The 18347-nt window shown below is 44.6% G+C and overlaps 1 protein-coding gene across 1 annotated transcript in view; it reads right to left on the bottom strand.

Moving 5' to 3' along the window:
• The window catches only part of NCOA2 (nuclear receptor coactivator 2), a 244333-nt gene that overhangs the window by 21105 nt on the left and 204881 nt on the right, over positions 1–18347 (bottom strand). Inside the window, exons 12-17 of the mRNA XM_014961149.1 lie at positions 14026–14236; positions 10208–10420; positions 7639–7854; positions 6322–6451; positions 3051–3216; positions 562–840 (exon numbers count right to left, since the gene is read on the bottom strand). Of these exons, the coding sequence (XP_014816635.1) occupies positions 562–840; positions 3051–3216; positions 6322–6451; positions 7639–7854; positions 10208–10420; positions 14026–14236 (1215 nt within the window). The remainder of the gene's footprint in view (positions 1–561; positions 841–3050; positions 3217–6321; positions 6452–7638; positions 7855–10207; positions 10421–14025; positions 14237–18347) is intronic.

Raw genomic sequence — 18347 nt, 5'->3', positions numbered from 1 at the left:
TGGAACTCAATGATCTTGAAGGTCCCTTCCAACCCAAACCATTCTATGGATCAAATGTGATTGTAAGAAGGGTCTCTCCTGGAAGGGGCTCCAGGAGAGATGGGGAGGGACTTCTGATCAGGGAGGGGAGCCATAGGATGAGGGGGAAGGGTTTTAAACTGAAAGAGGGGAGATTGAGATGAGATCTAAGGAAGTAATTCTTTGCTGTGAGGGTGGTGAGAGCCTGGAAGAGGTTGCCCAGAGAAGCTGTGGCTGCCCCATCCCTGGAGGGGTTCAAGGCCAGGCTGGATGGGGCTTGGAGCAACCTGGTCTGGCGGGAGGTGTCCCTGCCCAGGGCAGGGGGGACTCGATCATCTTGAAGGTCCCTTCCAACCCAAACCATTCTAAGATGCAAAAAAAAAAGACCAAAAAAGAGACTGCACAAGGCACTCTCTTGGCACAATTCATTATGGCTACTGGTTTTAGTTCAAGAAGTGGAATTAGGCTACAGCAAAACCGGGTGCATGTTTCAGAGGGGGTGTGTTAGGAGGGAGCTGAGGGTAGGTGTGGAAGGGCATGTACCTGCTGTGCCTGGAGCCTGTGCTGCAGCTGGAGCCGCAGCTGGTTGGGCTGGTTCTGCACGATGCCCGTTGGTCGCAGGCCCGGCCGCGGCTGCATGCGAAGGGCGGCGTAGCCCGGGCGCTGCCCCATGGGGTGGAAGCTGGGGTCCTGCATGGGGGCATAGCCCCCCTGCCCCATGGGGGCCTGCGCCCCGTACTGCTGGGAGAACACCGGCGCCTTCTGCTCCATCAGGATGCCCGACTCCTGGCTGGGGAAGGTCTCGGGGTCCACAGCTTGGCTCTGCAGAACAACACGAGTGAAAGAAAGGGTTGGTGGGACGTGGCTTAGGGTCACACAGGACTGATACAACCAACCCAACAATACAACCAACCCAACAACCTAACACAACAAAAACCAAACTTCCAGGGTGTGAATGTCTGTAAGCAGAAAATGACATAGATTTTCTTTATCTACATATAAACCATAAAAACAAAGAGAACTGTATTTTTGAGTGTCAAAACATATTTCAGCCTGGAGAAGAGAAGGCTCCAGGGAGACCTTAGAGCCTCTTCCAGTCCCTAAAGGGGCTCCAGGAGAGATGGGGAGGGACTCTGGATCAGGGAGGGGAGCCATAGGATGAGGGGGAAGGGTTTTAAACTGAAAGAGGGGAGATTGAGATGAGATCTCAGGAAGAAATTCTTTGCTGTGAGGGTGGTGAGACCCTGGAAGAGGTTGCCCAGAGAAGCTGTGGCTGCCCCATCCCTGGAGGGGTTCAAGGCCAGGCTGGATGGGGCTTGGAGCAACCTGGTCTGGTGGGAGGTGTCCCTGCCCAGGGCAGGGGGTTGGAACTGCATGATCTTTAAGGTCCCTTCCAACCCAAACCATTCTATGATTCTCTGCAGACAAATTCCTCCTCTCTTTTTATTTTAAAATAAAGACCCACAATCTTTGTCATGTTCTTAACTGAGCCACTGTGTTATTCTGCCAATGAATAAAAACCTGAGATGACAAATGTTCTATCAAAATGTGCAAATGAAGTGATCCCAGCAGATTCTTCCCATTGAGTCCAAGAGAAATTCAAAGACGTTACAAATGAATAAGGATAAGAAAGTATATTTTTATCAGTATCTTTAAACATAATAATGACTTCAAATAAAGATGCCTGGAACTATTACAGAAGCTAATGTGAACATAGTGCCTAATTCTTTCCGGGCACTTTCACACAAACTGATTATCCATTAGCATAAAAAAGCTAACACAATTCTAAACTCCATCCTAGATACTCCCCTAATATTTGCTCTAGCCAGAATAATTTTATAGCTTATTCCACACTGACCTTGGAAATCAAGTTAATCTAAATTTCAGTGCCCTCATGAAAGACTTTAGGCTCCTCTAAAACATTTGATGGATATTTTAAAAAACGCGTTCTAAAATGTGACAGTTCTCTTTATCTGCGAAACTCCTTAACTGTTCTCACTGAGATATTCATTAAATAGAAATGTATGTACCACTTCGTTTGAAATAAAACATTATTAGTTTCTTTTTTTTTTTTGGTGGTGGTACTCCAAAAGCTATGTAATACTGCATGGAAGCTTCACTCTGCAAAACTGAAGTTCACCAATAAATGATATCTCCAACTCAACACCTCACTGAGTTCTGTGTTGGGCCAGGGAGGCTGGGAGATAAGTTTTCTCATATTCAAAGTGGGATTTAATTGGATATTTCATATCTAAAATACAGAGTTGGTTCAGAAGTTACTCTCAGGATGCTGCTGAGTGCTGGGGAATGAAATGGGTGTTCTAGGCTACCTTTTCTCATGATTTTTTTTTTTTTAACCACTTGTTTTTGGCACCATATAAGGCTGAAATGGGCAAGAACCGACTGGAAGACAACAAAAATAACTGGGGGGGGAAAAAATGGGTGGAAAGGAATAGAACAATTTCATGCTGTAAAGTTCAGGAAGCATGTTTGTCATTTCAAAAAAAGTAAAATTTTAAGTGCTTGGAAAGAGATCAGCTGCTTCAGGTGAAACTCATCCCTTAACATACATTCATCAATTGAGAAAAAACTACGAGTGATATTACACATCATGGGTTTGCTCATTCAAAAGCTTGTTGCACCTGTGACACAAAGGTCTTGATCTTGCTCCTCTGCTCCGAGGTCTTCGTGTTCCTTTTTTCCTTCTTTCCTGTACCCTGTTGCTGGCCATGATCTTACCTTTCTCCCACCCAGTTGTTCCTCTGACCACCAGATAAGGTGATTTTTTTTGGTTCTGCTGGTTTTTTTGGGTTTGGCCAGGTCTGTTGCGTAAAGCAAAGTGGTCAGAAGAAGAAGAGCTCAGTGACGGTGGCAGGAGAGAAGAAGGAAAACTAAACCTGGGGCTGAAGGAAGCTTTTCAGGAGACAAGAAGAAGTGTTTTATAATCCCCTTCAACACACACTTGACCTCCACCATGACAAGACATCCCTTGAATGCAACACCAAACACACGCAACGCAACGTGGGGGATACCTGGCTCACAAGCTCTGGTATTCCTAGAGCCCTGTCGATTTCTTCTAAACCATCAAAATTCCTTAGGGCCATGTAAAGCTGATCCAGGAGAGCACCCTCATCGCTCGGTGACTCCGACGAGGGATGGTTACACAAGAGATCATCGGGTGAGCTGCCAAAGGGTTGCCTGTGAAAACACCAACACAAGCCTTGGTCAACAGCTGTGGAAAAACACGGGATAATATGACATGGAATTAACAAGCGGAGACGGAAATTATTTCAGTCGCTGCCAATTTTGTTTAGAGAAATATTCTGGATGAAAAGGCCCAAAGAAATAACTAAATAGCATGATTAATCCCTGTCAAGACCCTACAAGCAGGGTGGAGCTGACAGGTAGGGAGGGACACCAAAGGTACAACCCAGTGCTGATCTCTTGATAGAGGGTAAATGGAGGAACAGCGAAGCCAGTATAGAATATATAGTCATTGAACACAGAAAGTTAAATAATTTACAAAAAAACCACCCTAATTATACCTTTGAATTTCAGATGTTATCACAAATATCTGGTTCTGGGCTCCCCAGTTCAAGAAGGACAGGGAACTGGTGGAGAGGGGACAGCAGAGGCTACAGAGGTGATGAGGGGAGTAGAACATCTCTCTGATGAGGAAAGGCTGAGGGACTTGGGTCTGTTTAGTCTGGAGAAGAGAAGGCTGAGGGGGGGACCTCATCAATGCTTATCAATATCTACAGGATGGGGGTCAGGCTCTTCTCAGTGGTGCCCAGGGACAGGACAAGAGGAAATGGGCACAAACTTGAACATAACAAGTTCCACCTAAACACGAGGAGGAACTTCTTTGCTGTGAGGGTGGCAGAGCCCTGGAAGAGGCTGCCCAGAGAGGTGGTGGAGTCTCTTTCTCTGGAGACATTCAAACCCACCTGGGTAGTGGAGCACTGGAACAGGTTGCCCAGGGAGGTGGTTGAGGCCCCATCCCTGGAGATATTCAAGGTGAGGCTCGATGAGGCCCTGGGCAACCTGGTCTAGTTGGGGGTGTCCCTGCTGACTGCGGGGAGGTCGGACTAGATGACCCTTGGAGGTCCCTTCCGGCCTGGGCAATTCTATGATTCTATGACACGTTCCTGTGGGACCTGCTCTGGGCGACCCTGCTCTGGCAGGGGGTTGGACTGGATGATCCCCAGAGGTCCCTTCCGACCCCACATCATTCTGTGATTCTGTGAAGTAGACCTCATTTCTGTAGACACTCTTCTTAACTGATTTTCTGTCAGACAAAGGGAATGGAAGAGGCAGCAAAGGGGTCTGAGGGTGGTCCCAGCTGGCACAGACTGAACATCTGGAAGAGCTGGCCAGAAGCGGGAAGGAGGAGGGAGAAAAGGACATTCCCCTTCTATTTGGATACAACACTGGATCAGCTCAATCCATTTTAGGGAGCTGCACACTTGGGGGCTGGTTAATGTACTTCGTTACATGTCATCAAAAATTTGGGTGGTGTCAGGCAGAGCCTGCTGGCTCCATAAATCCCGCTCCTCATTACTGGGAGACAACAAAATCTGCCACACGTGGTGGGAGGAGCCAGCCCTGTATGTGATCCCCTTTTACGTGTCTTGTTTGGAAAACCAAAGAAAGGCGTTTGTATATTTAGTTTCCCCATAATGAGATCTCTGGTTGCCATGGCAGTCTAATCTCTGTGTCAGGGCGAAGCAGGAGGAGAGAGCTGCACCCTCAGGCCACACACCTCAACCCCAAGGGATGCCCAGCAGGAAAACTAACCAAAACATAACTCTTTTTAATTAGATCTGGCCTGTAAAAAAATAAAAATAAGGATATATAGGACATACCTTCAAATCACCGCAAAGTATTAATCCATCTCATATATAAAGAAGTTTCTATAACTCTCACAGATGGAATTATTAATCAGTAAAAGGGAAGAGCCAAAAAAAAAAAAGAAATAATAATCCTTTGAAACAAATTGCTTCCAAACTTTAAAGATGTCTTCAGAAGGAATCTATCGTCTGGAAAAATAATCAGTGGGGCCAGCCAAAAACGCCCCTCAGATTGCAAATGGGCATGAATACACACAGCAGGAAAAAGTTTAAAACATTTGCCAAACTCTGTATATTCAAGAATGACAATTTGTTTTTTCCCCCATTTCATTTACATCACACAATGATGTTAATTTTTCTCCCAAAGAATCATTTTTACTCATGATTCCACTTTTATCGTTATTTCATTCTCTCTATGAGAATGAGATTCTAAAAATACAAATCCCAGGGATTAAGGTAGTAAGAAATGGCAGCACCAAACAATTCACCCTCTCTCTTTGGGTGTAAATGACCAAAAATATGGTCACTTTCAGATGCATCGCAATGGGCATTTTTTTTACCATCTTCAGCTACAAGGAAATTATGAAAAAGGCAAAGGTAACGAAAGGGAGAAATTATCTCCCTGATTTGCTCATCAAACTCAGCCTGTATTTTATTTTATGGTATCATTTTTAAAATGAAAAATTAAGTTTTGCAAACAGTGCTTTTGGCAAACGGTCACCCCAACTGCATCAGCACCAGGAAACGTCTTGAAAAGCATAAAAAAGTTCAAAAAGTAACAGAAAATGCCACACTTGTGGCAGATAATATTTTTGGACATCCTTTCACAATGAAAAGTAAGAGAATGTAGTCTGAAGATTAAACTTGATTAATCTTTCTTCAAAAACACTTTTTTTCAAACTGCTTCCCCTTCATTACTTTCACAATGAAAAGTAAGAGAATGTAGTCCGAGGATTAATCTTGATTAACCTTTCTTCAAAGACACTTTTTTTTCCAACTGCTTTCCCTTAATTTTTCTTTTTTAGCACTCCTCCCGTTTACTTCTGAAAAATATCCCAACTCACACAATTCAAAATATTTCAACATTTTGCCTTTATCTGTCCACTTATTCAGTCCATGCGTGTATATATATATATTTTTTTTTTTCTAATTTAAGCAGTGAACTTTTTGGAGAAGCCTTTTTTTTAGAGAAGTGTAAATTGCTCTTCATAATTATGGCATTATTCAGAAGTCTTAATAATGTTAATAAAGCAATTAAAAAAGTGAATATATTAAAAATGAGTTAATAACTTGTGATGGGCCTGTGGTTCTGGGTACCAGAGAAGAAGCTAATTTTAGGGAAGAGGCAGCCTCCGTTTCACTTCATCTTTCCTTCCTCACCTTTTACAGAACCCAGGTCAATTAAAAAACCTCAAACAAAACAGAAATTAACGACGTCGAGAGTCGGACTCACCTGTTTTGATTTCCAAAAGTTGCCTGATCTATGGGCAAGATGCTGTCTGGCCACGGTGCAGTCTGGTTGGGAGGGGCCTGCTGCTGGCTGTACTGAGGTCCTCCCATGTTCATCTCCAATTCGGATGGCCCTAATAAAGGAAAAATAACCCCAGAACTTTTGAGAAAAAAAAAAATAAAAATCTACTGGCCCTAATAAAGGAAAAATAACCCCAGAAGTTTTGAGAAAAAAATTAAATATCTATTTTCCTGTTAATTCTTTCCATTGACTTATCTATTTAGAGTAAAAGCAAACAAAATCGTTAAGACTTCAGTAATGTTACACTTAAAAGCATCATTACTTTTTCTTGTTAAAAATTGCTTTTAAAATCCAAGAAAATAACATGAGAACTCCGAAAGTGGTTCATAAAACAGCAGATATGACATCATGGATGCAAAAATTTAGTAACATGAGCATAACAAAAGGACAGTATAGAGAGTAAATATCCTAATGTATAGGATAGGTCACCTGCTTTAGAATGTATAGGTCACCTGCTTTAGAAGTGACCAGGAACATAATGCTCCCAGCATTTCCTCTTAAAACACTCCTGTTTTTGATAAGCAGGAGTAACTTCACATCCTCTTTCTTTGGCCACTTTGACCACTCTGGAGCTACAGAGCAGCAGGAACTGGTCACATCAATTCATGTGTTGAAAGTTAGTGTTTGAATCAGAGAATCACAGGATGGTTTGGGTTGGAACGGATCTTAAAGATCATCCAGTTCCAACCCCCTGCCCTGGGCAGGGACACCTCCCACCAGACCAGGTTGCTCTAAGCCCCATCCAGCCTGGCCTTGAACCCCTCCAGGGATGGGGCAGCCACAGCTTCTCTGGGCAACCTCTTCCAGGCTCTCACCACCCTCACAGCAAAGAATTTCTTCCCCAGATCTCATCTCAATCTCCCCTCTTTCAGTTTAAAACTGTCCCCCTTGTCCTATGGCTCCCCTTCCTGATCCAGAGTCCCTCCCCATCTCTCCTGGAGCCCCTTGAGGGACTGGAAGGGGCTCTAAGGTCTCCCTGGAGCCTTCTCTTCTCCAGGTTGAACAACCCCAACCCTCTCAGCCTGTCCTCACAGCAGAGGGGCTCCAGCCCTCGGAGCATCATGTTTTACACACCTTCCTTCCCACTTCCAAAGGAAACTTTCACAGTGGGATAAGGTTCTCATCAAACCTATAATTGAAGTGAGTTTTTTTTCTTTTTTTTTTTTTTCTTTTTTCTGCTTCATCTCTGACAATCCAGCGTGCCCCAAGAAGCCCAACCTGGCATGCTCCCTGACTTACCCATGTTCATGACCTGAGAGGGCAGCATCTGCCTGGGCCCGGGCTGGCTGCTGGGTCTCAGGGGGATGCTGGCCGTGGGGTTGCGGATCATCCCGGTTTGCACCGGCCTGTTCATGGCGCCGGCCGTGGGGGCACAGGTCACCCTGACGGCAGCAGCCTGGCCTCCCCAGTCCCCAGACGTCATGGCAGGGCGAGGGGCAGTGCCACCCATCATTCCTGTGCAAGAAACAGACAGATTTAGGTGCTGGGCGCATGTTTTGGGACAACTTCAGCATCGCCAACGCCTGACAGGCCGCGTTTTTCGCCATGAAGAACCCAGACGTTGTGCCCCAACTGTCCCTCCAGCTGTGCAAAGCTAGAGAAGGAGGCCCTTAACCCTGCTGAGTCAAGAGGCTGGAGGTTATGACACGTTGTACGGGGGGAGGATCCTCCTCTGGTTTCCAAAACGCTGCTGGGGAGCGAGGGTTCCCACATGTGGCCCGAGACAGGTGGTGAGGGGTGAGCGGATGGATGGGCCCAGCTTCCTTCCGCAGGAAATGAGTCACGTTTGCTGATGTGTGTGTGTCTGTGTGTGTGTTGTGTGTCTGTATGTGTGTGTTGTGTGTCTGTGTGTGTTGTGTGTGTGTTGTGTGTCTGTGTGTGTGGTGTGTGCCTGTGTGTGTTGTGTGTGTGTTGTGTGCGTTGTGTGTGTGGTATGTGTTGTGTGTGTGTCACTCCTTTACTTTCCAAGCGCTAAGCAAGGACCGAGACTGTGTGTGTCTGTGTGTGTGTTGTGTGTCTGTATGTGTGTGTTGTGTGTCTGTGTGTGTTGTGTGTGTGTTGTGTGTGTGTCACTCCCTTACTTTCCAAGCGCTAAGCGAGGGCCGAGATGCGGGTTAACGACGCGTTATCGCTCCACGGGCCCACAAACGAGAAGGACCCCATTTAAATTCAACTTCTGCAAACATCTTCTGGTGATCCCTTTCATTCAGAACCTTCTCAGCTCTGAGGCTCACCCAGATCATGGCGACCCAACGCACCGTGCAGGGAAATTACTCACAGGAACTTTCCGATAGATGCTGAAGCTCATTACCGTTATTTTAGGGGAAGTCCTCCTACATCTACTGTAAACAACTGATGCAGTTTTATTTACACTTGGAATATATAGAGGATGACACTCTGACTGCAGCCAAAAATACCCAGTTGAGCCCCAACTCAGAAAAAAAAAAAACCCAACCCTAAAGATATGCATTCATGGTATTTGTACATTTCGATTTTATACAGGTAAAACACTGATCTCACTGATACCGGCCTCTCCTGCTGCAATTTTGCAACATCCTTAAATGAGTACTAAAAATCCACACATAGTTATTGCTCATCATCCTGATTATCCCTTGATACACAACCAAGGAGGCAAACCCTCTGAAGAGGGTCATTCCCTCAGCTGCTGTACAAAATCTGGTTCAGTGTGACATCCTCAGGTCTGTCCTCTCTGCATCCACCTTCCATCAGCTGAAACACGTGGTGTGCTCCAGCAAAGGGCAGGAGCACAGATACTAACTTCTGACTTGTATACATCAGGTGAATAACATCCTCCAATATGTATACAGAAGATGAAAGGAATAGGACACTCGAAAGACGACAAGTTGACCTCTAAAATGCTTAAATAGGATATTTCAGTGTCTGGCAGCGTGTCTTTTTTAAATACTGATGCAAACAAAATATAACATTTTGAGAGCGAATAACCAGCCAGTGAAAGGACTTAAAACACCCATTTATTTCCTCCCCCAGAGTTCTCAGCCATCACTGCACACTGGGACAGTCTCAGACTATGAACTAATTGAAATAAGTAAATCAGCCAGATTTTTCTTGCCCCCCCCAGTATTTTTGTATGATATCAGGGCAACATGAAGAAATCAATGCACCCCAAATCAGGCATAATCTGTGACAAAACCAATATCAGTGCAACACCTGATGGTTCCCCAAAAGCTTATGTTTCAGAAAATGAAAATATTAGTCATTCCTTCAACTTAACATGAGAAATAAGGGGCAATAAATAAAGAATAACTGAGGGCAAAACCAAGGTCTGCAGAGATTCACATCCTAAGAGCAACAGAACTACCTCTACAGACGAATGGTTAATGTTATTTGCTGCAGAGATTCACATCCTAAGAGCAACAGAATTGCCCACTGTTTTATTTCGAAAGAACCACCTCTACAGACGAACGGTTAATGCTATTTGCTTTTTTTCAAGGCAAAAAGATTGGATTTTTACCTATCTGAGTCTCAAATGAATCTGGAATGTTTCTGGGAAGAGACTCTAATTGCCAATACACTGTTTTCAGGGAGGTGAAAAGCAGTGCACGAAGAGCACGACTGACAATATGGTGAAACAAATTCAAAATAAATATGGCAACAGAGAACAGCCCACAAAACAGGATTTTTTTTCCAGACTATTTGGAAAGTTTCTCCAATAACCTGCGTTTGTAATAACCCCACCATTGTTACACGCGCTACGGGCTGTTACTCGAATGTATTTAATTAAAAAAAAAAAGGAAAAAAAAGGAAAAAAAAAGGGAATTCATCTTACCTGTGCTGCTGTTGCCTAAAGTTCCTTGGCTTCCGATCATCCCCTCGTTCCTGCCCATCAGTCCCGGCTGAGGTATCACGGAATAGGGGCTGCTCGTTCTTATGGGGGGGAACGAGCCCGCGCCCGGGGGGTTCTGCAGCGGGATGTCAAGTGGTAAATTCTGGTTTGGTAACAACCTGCCCAGTTGCCCTGCTCCTCGTGGGTTATTAAAAGCTAGACAAGGAGGAGCAAAGGTGAAAAAAAAAAAAAATAAAAAATCAAAGTTACAAGAATGGAAACTTTACTTGTTAAAAAAAAAAAAAAAGAAAAAAAAGAACCCAAACACACTTGAAGCTCCTGGGGCTGAGCTATTTAATGCTGCCTGATTTACCCGCTCCCTATCTGTCTGAGAAACATCCCTTCTTGACATTTTTATGTAAATTTCAACATGGAAACATTCTGACAGTAAAACCGGTGTGACGTATATTTTTAAAACTTTAAACGATGCAATTGAACGGAGAGAAGAGCCACTGTGCAGCAAAATAGACCTCTGCGTGATGTGCACACTACTGCCAATTAATCTTATACCCAGTAGGGCTCTAATTGCATGCAGGTGTCATCCTAAGGCAGATTGTTAGGAATCAGCTCAGTTTTCAAAGTTTTCCGGCATAAGCCGTGCCCCTGAAGAAGTTACCAAAATTAAGGGCAGACTGAGTTTATATCAGATCCTGCAGCCCCATTTCTACATCTCCCTCTTAATTCTTTTTTTTACGTTTTTTATCATTAATAAAAATCAGCACTTCCATCATTCAGCAACAACAAAAAGCTCCAGAATTAGAGCTGTGCCACCAGAATATTCTGGTGGACAGAAGGATGTTCGATGGTGACTGTCACCTTGATATAACTCTTTTCTTCCATGAAGGTGTTTTGTGCTCTTAAAAATCAGGTTCTACAAAGAAAACTGCAGGTTGTCCCAAAAAAGCAAGCTCCAGCTCACAACTGGCAAACATCTGGCTCAGCTGGTCTCTGGGAGATGGAAGATGGGAGAAACGTCCCCTGATGGGCACAATTAGTTCTCAGACACCAATCAAACGCTGACCTTGGGCCCGTGAGTCCATTTCCAATCACACCAATAAAACTCATCCAAAGAAATGAACCATTTTCATGAAATTCCTAATTTGCAATACCCCTGGGCAGCTTCCCCACAGCCAGTCTCTGATGTAACAGCATCCTTAAAGCCACTTCTGCGTTTTTCTATTCACCAAATTACAAAGCAGTTAAAGAACTTCTTTCTTATTTTAGATCGAAGTAGTGATACCTTTGACTTTGAGAATGTAGGTGAAGTTTATCAACCTCATTAAAAAGCCCAGAAACATCTTATTACAAAGGTCTCTGGCTTTTTTTTCTTATTTTATAAAGCCAGAGTATGGGAACTCATTGTATTTATTTATTTTTTAATACACGTGATCTGCCAGGTGAATTTGTTTATATGTGTGTATAGGAAATAAACCCCATACACCTAATTCCTAACCATCAGATCGAAATTTTGTCTTGATTGTCTGCTCAGACAGGCAAAGAAAACTTACTTATAAGAAAAAAATTACTTTCCCAAGCCTAGGGGCATGATAAAGTCTAAGGATTGAACCAAACCCAAATTCCAGTGACAGTTTCAGAGCAGTTTGTGCCAGAAGTTTGATTAAAAATCACACAGAGGAGGGAGTTGGTTTTTGGGTTGCTTTGCCAGCACCCACTGATCCAACAAAAAGGAAAGCTGGAAAGGCAGCACAAAATGAGGAACATCATCGATGGGAGGTGATGGTGCTCACATCGCACACGTTCTGCTCTTGGTCAGGATGGGACCCAAGGAGGTTCCCCGTCCCTGACACAAAAAAACCAGCCATTTGGCAAATCCAGCAGCTTTCAAGTCTTCTATATATCTTTTTTTTAAGACAGATAAAAATATTTTAAATATTTTCATGCAAACCCAGTAAAACGAAAGCTGCTTATTTCTTCACAAAAGAAAATAAATATAAAAACCCCAAAACTTTTTTGGAATTGTGTATGATTTGATGTTCATTCTACATGGCTTTTCCCTGAGCACATAAAAAGCCGCGCGCTGTGCACCCGTTTGCTGTAAGCTCTTCTACAGAAAAGAAGGCAGAAGCTCCCCAGGCACAGATTGAAGTGGGCAAAAAAAGTTTTAGGGCTTTAATTTACTGGGGAAACAGGACGTTGCTTTTACAGAATTGTTACTAACTCCTAAGACACATTCATTCACCATCCTGCTGTTATTGACAGCAGATTTGAAGCCAGGTTAACTCTGGAAAGTCAAGAGGCTCCAGTTGAAGGAACCACCAGAGCTTGTTTCAGAAAGAACATGCTGAAGATTTCAGACGTGCAGAGATTTCCTTCTGACTTCTGTGCTGCTGCTTGCACCCCTGTACTTACAAAAATGAGTACAATAATTCCATCTTTCTATGAGCAGCATCGATAACAAATAGTAATTTAAGGATCTGTAGTGGTTTCAATAAGCATTTGAACATTAATATTTATTATTACTAGTACTATGAATATTTATTTTAAAATCGCTAAGTAATAATTTGAGTTGATTTAAAAGTGGCAAGGTGCTATTTTCACATTATTAGAATGGCTCAAAATATTATCTAAGGCCTATGTTTTATACAAAAAATCAGCAGTGTTCACTGAAGGAAGTAAATAGATTAAGCCATCTTCACCAACAGGAGAAAAAAATGAAAGCAGTGGCATTTTATGCTATTTTCTTCAATATTTGTAGTTAATAAGCCTTGGAAAGTGTTGCCCGCTTTCCATTATTCTATGGTGGCACACCAACATTTCATCACTGAGTCGTGAGTTAATTAATAAACTTAAGAACACTGTCAGCTGGAAGCGACTCAATTAAAAGCCACAATTTCAAATTAAACTTGGCGATTCCTCTTAATCAAATGTCTTTCTATTAATCTTGTGGTTTTAGAAGACGACCCTCCTTCACGCCTAGAAAAGCCTCTCTTGTCCATGAGTGGCTTCATTACTGAACAAGGGGCTCCATCCCAAAGCCACAGATGTCACCACCAGCATCACCTACAACCACAACAAGGGACCTTTCAGTTTTTTTGAGGGCACCTCTTAAAACCCCTCTTAAAAACCCTCAAAGCTCCTCAAAGAGTGGGGAGAAGATGCAGCAGAGGCTACAAAGATGATAAAGGGACTAGAACCTCTCTCTGATGGGGAAAGGCTGAGGGACTTGGGTCTGTTTAGTCTGGAGAAGACTGAGGGGGGGGACCTCATCAATGCTTATCAATATCTACAGGATGGGTGCCAGGACAATGGGGTCAGGCTCTTCTCAGTGGTGCCCAGTGACAAGATAAGAGATAATGGGCACAAACATGAATATAAGAAGTTCCAGCTAAACATGAGGAGGAACTTCTTTCCTGTGAGGGTGGCAGAGCCCTGGCAGAGGCTGCCCAGAGAGGTGGTGGAGTCTCCTCCTCTGGAGACATTCAAACCTGCCTGGATGTGTTCCTGTGGGACCTGCTCTGGGAGGACCTGTTCTGGCAGGGCGTTGGACTGGACGATCTCCAGAGGTCCCTTCCAACCCCATGTGATTCTGTGACTTCCAGGGTGCTGAATGAATTAGAACCTCCACAAGTGTTTCAAAACAGGGTGACCGCAGATGGCGCTATATCATCACGCAAGACCAGAGCAGGACCAAGATCTGCCCAGTTCCTCCTCCGTGACCCAGGGGTACCACCACCACCACCACCGTTTTGGGGGTTCGCAAGCTCTGCCAACACATGCACGTGGAGGGAAGGTGGACTCACTGCTCTGTGAAATCCTCATTGCTGGTTTCTGGGTGGCCACGGCCGTGCCGGGGCTGCTCTCACTGGTGAGCTGCATGAGGTCATTGATGATGGCTTGCTTGTCCACCGAGCCGGTTGGGGCGCCTGGGCGGTTATCTGGGAAAAGCTGCGGTAACTGGCTGTTCTGCAGGTCATCCAGAATCTCCTCCAAGTTGTCCAATTCACTGCCTGGCTGCGATGAAAAAAAGAAAAGAACAAAACACAAACCCCACAGTACAGGTCGCTGCTCGCCCGCTCCCGGCCTTCCCGCTCGCCCCGAGCCGGCACCGCCTTCCGATGCTTCCACCGAGTAGGCCGATGTGGAGGAAGGTCATAAAGCTGAGGAAAAGGAGCGGTGAAGGCTCCTCAGGGCTGGTCCCCCTCGCATTTGGGGAGCCCAGTGTGGCCTGGCACCCCTTTAAAGCCCTGGCATGGGGACGTATGGATCCATACGTTGGGCAAAGGGGAGATTCTCCCTGCGAACTCCGCAATCGACACAGGCAGGGGAGGAGATCCCACAGCGATGGAGACGGGGGTTTATATAGGTATAACCCATATTCCTTTCAGCACAGTCATCTTTCTAGTCTCTTTATGACTTGATTAAAAGCACACGATGGAAAAGTTGCTTCACAGCTACAACAATTCCCCGTGTGCATTTTCTTTGCTACATTCAGGACCTCTCCACCAAACACCTCTACAGAAGTTAACGGGCAAGAGATATACGTCGCCATTAAGTTCTATAAATTAAGACCTGTCAACTAGTTACTAGGTTTAGAAATTTATTTTGCTCCAAACTGCCCAAATCACTGAAAATAGCTCCTCTACAGTAAGATAAAAAAAGAAAAGAGAAATCTCATTACGTTCAATTCGGTAGAAAATTATCATGAAATAAAGATGGGAAAAAACTTAAGTTCACCCAAACTAACACAAATACTGACCTGCATATTTGTCTTAAAAATGCTGATTTTCACCAGTATTTTTTTTTTTTTTTTGGTCAACTTATCTCTCTCTAAACCCTCAGAAAGAAAACCTTCTTCTGACTGAAATTTGGGAATTATTACAAGCATTTTCTCCAATCCTAAACCTTTAAACAAGGCAAAACTCTTTTGGGTAATAACTACTGAGAGGCAGCCCGGTCCCAGTCACCACCGAGTTGCAGAGGAAACATTTCGTGAGAGCATTTATAAAAGAAAACCTACTCAAAATCAGCGCCTTCGTTAGGAAACGCGCGGTGAGGGACGAGAGGCAGCCAGCCGTGAAGGACAGGGAACTGAGAAGTCCCACCACAACCAGACACACAACCCAGATACAATCCCTCCTGGTCTTTTTAATCCCACCGACACATCATGAACTTGTTGTTTGAGGGTGAGCTCACGCCGCAGATCACAGGATAATGTAGAAATACCTGAGATGGCTTTAAACTACCCACGGAGGCACTCGCAGCTTAAATAAACTCAGGTAAACATGGCATTACTCTTTCCTCCTTCCATGTCGCCTCCTAGTCTTAAAAATCAGGATATATGGTGCAAGAGGGTAAGGTATTTTTAGTCTGGAGAAGGCTGAGGGGGGATCTGATCAACACCTAGAAATACTGAAAGGGTGGGTGTCAGGAGGATGGGGCCAATCTTTTCTCAGTGGTGCCCAGGGACAGGACAAGAGGAAATGGGCACAAACTTGAATATAAGAAGTTCCACCTAAACATGAGGAGGAACTTCTTCACTGTGAGGGTGGCAGAGCCCTGGAAGATGCTGCCCAGAGAGGTGGTGGAGTCTCTTCTCTGGAGACATTCAAACCCCACCTGGACACGTTCCTGTGGGACCTGCTCTGGGTGGCCCTGCTCTGGCAGGGGGTTGGACTGGATGATCTCCAGAGGTCCCTTCCAACCCCACATCATCCTGTGATTCTGTGATTTTACTCCGTTAAAAAGCAGCATGTGGGTGAGCTGGAATAACACCGATAATCCCGGTGGTTTTGGCCAAATGGTAGGAAATTACAGAATCAGAGGACCGGAAGAAACTTAAAGCCTCGAGGCAAAATCCAAGGATGCTGTTCCCTGCAGAAGTTCATACAGCTTCTTGTTAAAGATGCCCAGTGACAGAAAATCTCCAGCTTCCCAGGGGAATTGGGTTCATTCTTACTCTTGGGAGTATTTTTTCTCAGTGTCAGTGCAAAATCTCCCTCGTTGAAATTAAGGCCCTTCCTGATGTTCTGAATCTGGAGAACAAATAACCTTCCCCTTTCTCTTTCTGTATTTGAAAACTTGTGCCTTTTGGGGGTTTAAGCTCAGGTTATTAAGCAATCTCAACTTGTTGAATTTTCTGCAGCACATAAAGTGTTTTCTAGACCTCTCATTACTCTTGTGGCTCCTGTGGACTGTCTTCAGTTGACCCACACTTTTGCTGAAGTGCCATGTCCAGAACAGGACCTACGATGAAGCCCTACAACTGCTGAGTAAAGCAGAAAATTTACACTGCATATAGTACACTCTGATGGCATAGCCCAGAAAAACAGGGGAATTGGGTTCATTCTTACTCTTGGGAGTATTTTTTCTCAGTGTCAGTGCAAAATCTCCCTCGTTGAAATTAAGGCCCTTCCTGATGTTCTGAATCTGGAGAACAAATAACCTTCCCCTTTCTCTTTCTGTATTTGAAAACTTGTGCCTTTTGGGGGTTTAAGCTCAGGTTATGAAGCAATCTCAACTTGTTGAATTTTATTCAGCCTGTAAAGTGTTTTCTAGACCTCTCATTACTCTTGTGGCTCCTGTGGACTGTCTTCAGTTGATCCACACTTTTGCTGAAGTGCCATGTCCAGAACAGGACCTATGATGAAGCCTTAAAACTGCCGAGCAAAGCAGAAAATTTACACTGCACACAGTACACTCTGATGGCATAACCCAAAAAAACTGTGATTTTTTTTTAATTACATGACATCAGTGACTCTCACTCACCTCGTGCTCACTATGAACCCTAGACACAGCTCTGAAGAAGTCCTATCTAGCCAGCTGTCCCCTCCTTTTTCAAAAAACCTCTGACATTAAACTTGACTAATTTGAATAAATACCATTTGTTCATCCTGAACGTTCTGCTAAGATTCTTCCTCCGTATCTCCCGGTGGCCGCTGAATTTGAATCCTGTCCCCCAGTGTCTCTGCAGACACCCAAGTGTCACACGTCGCTTTACTCATTCTATGATTCTATGTGGGAGGTGTCCCTGCCCAAGGCAAGGGGTGGGAACTCAATCATCTTTGGGGTCCCTTCCAACCCCAACCATCCTATGACGCTGTGATTTACCAAGCAGATGCTGTTCTCTCGAACTGTGATTTTTTTTTAATTACATGACATCAGTGACTCTCACTCACCTCGTGCTCACTATGAACCCTAGACACAGCTCTGAAGAAGTCCTATCTAGCCAGCTGTCCCCTCCTTTTTCAAAAAACCTCTGACATTAAACTTGACTAATTTGAATAAATACCATTTGTTCATCCTGAATGTTCTGCTAAGACTCTTCCTCCGTATCTCCCGGTGGCCGCTGAATTTGAATCCTGTCCCCCAGTGTCTCTGCAGACACCCAAGTGTCACACGTCGCTTTACTCATTCTATGATTCTATGTGGGAGGTGTCCCTGCCCAAGGCAAGGGGTGGGAACTCAATCATCTTTGGGGTCCCTTCCAACCCCAACCATCCTATGACGCTGTGATTTACCAAGCAGATGCTGTTCTCTCGTGGGTCATTAAGGTTCACTAAAACTCTAGATGCTCCACAGACTCCTACAGCACCTCCCTTCTGACAGTGAATCCTTAAATAACTACTTTATGTGTAAGGATTTCCAAACAGCTTCCTACCCACCCACAGCACTTTCGACTTGACCATGCACCTCCGATCTGCTCGCAAAGATGCCACACGTAAGAGGGCCAAAAAAACCTTACTCAAACCAAGAGACATGGGCATATGCTGCTTTTCTTATGCCAAAAAGCCCACTTACCCTCTCGCAGAAGGAAAACAAGTTGGTGCCACATTCCCTGCTCTTGCCAAATCCCCCCTGCTGACCCCCTGCCTTCCAAGCACCTAACAAGCAGTTGGGTGGACAACAGCTCACTGACAGAAAAGGGAGAGACAGGAGGAATCAGATGAAGATGGCCTGGGTCCAGAGGAGGCCACAAAGATGCTCAGAGGGCTGGAGCACCTATCCTATGAAGACAGGTTGAGAGAGTTTGGGTTCTCCAGCCTGGAGAAGAGAAGGCTCCGGGGAAACCTTCGAGCCCCTTCCAGTCCCTAAAGGGGCTCCAGGAGAGATGGGGAGGGACTCT

The sequence above is a fragment of the Calidris pugnax genome, unplaced genomic scaffold, assembly GCF_001431845.1.
Source record: "Calidris pugnax isolate Ruff unplaced genomic scaffold, ASM143184v1 scaffold331, whole genome shotgun sequence".
Lineage (NCBI taxonomy): Eukaryota > Metazoa > Chordata > Aves > Charadriiformes > Scolopacidae > Calidris > Calidris pugnax.
This window is presented reverse-complemented; position numbering and strand designations above follow the sequence as displayed.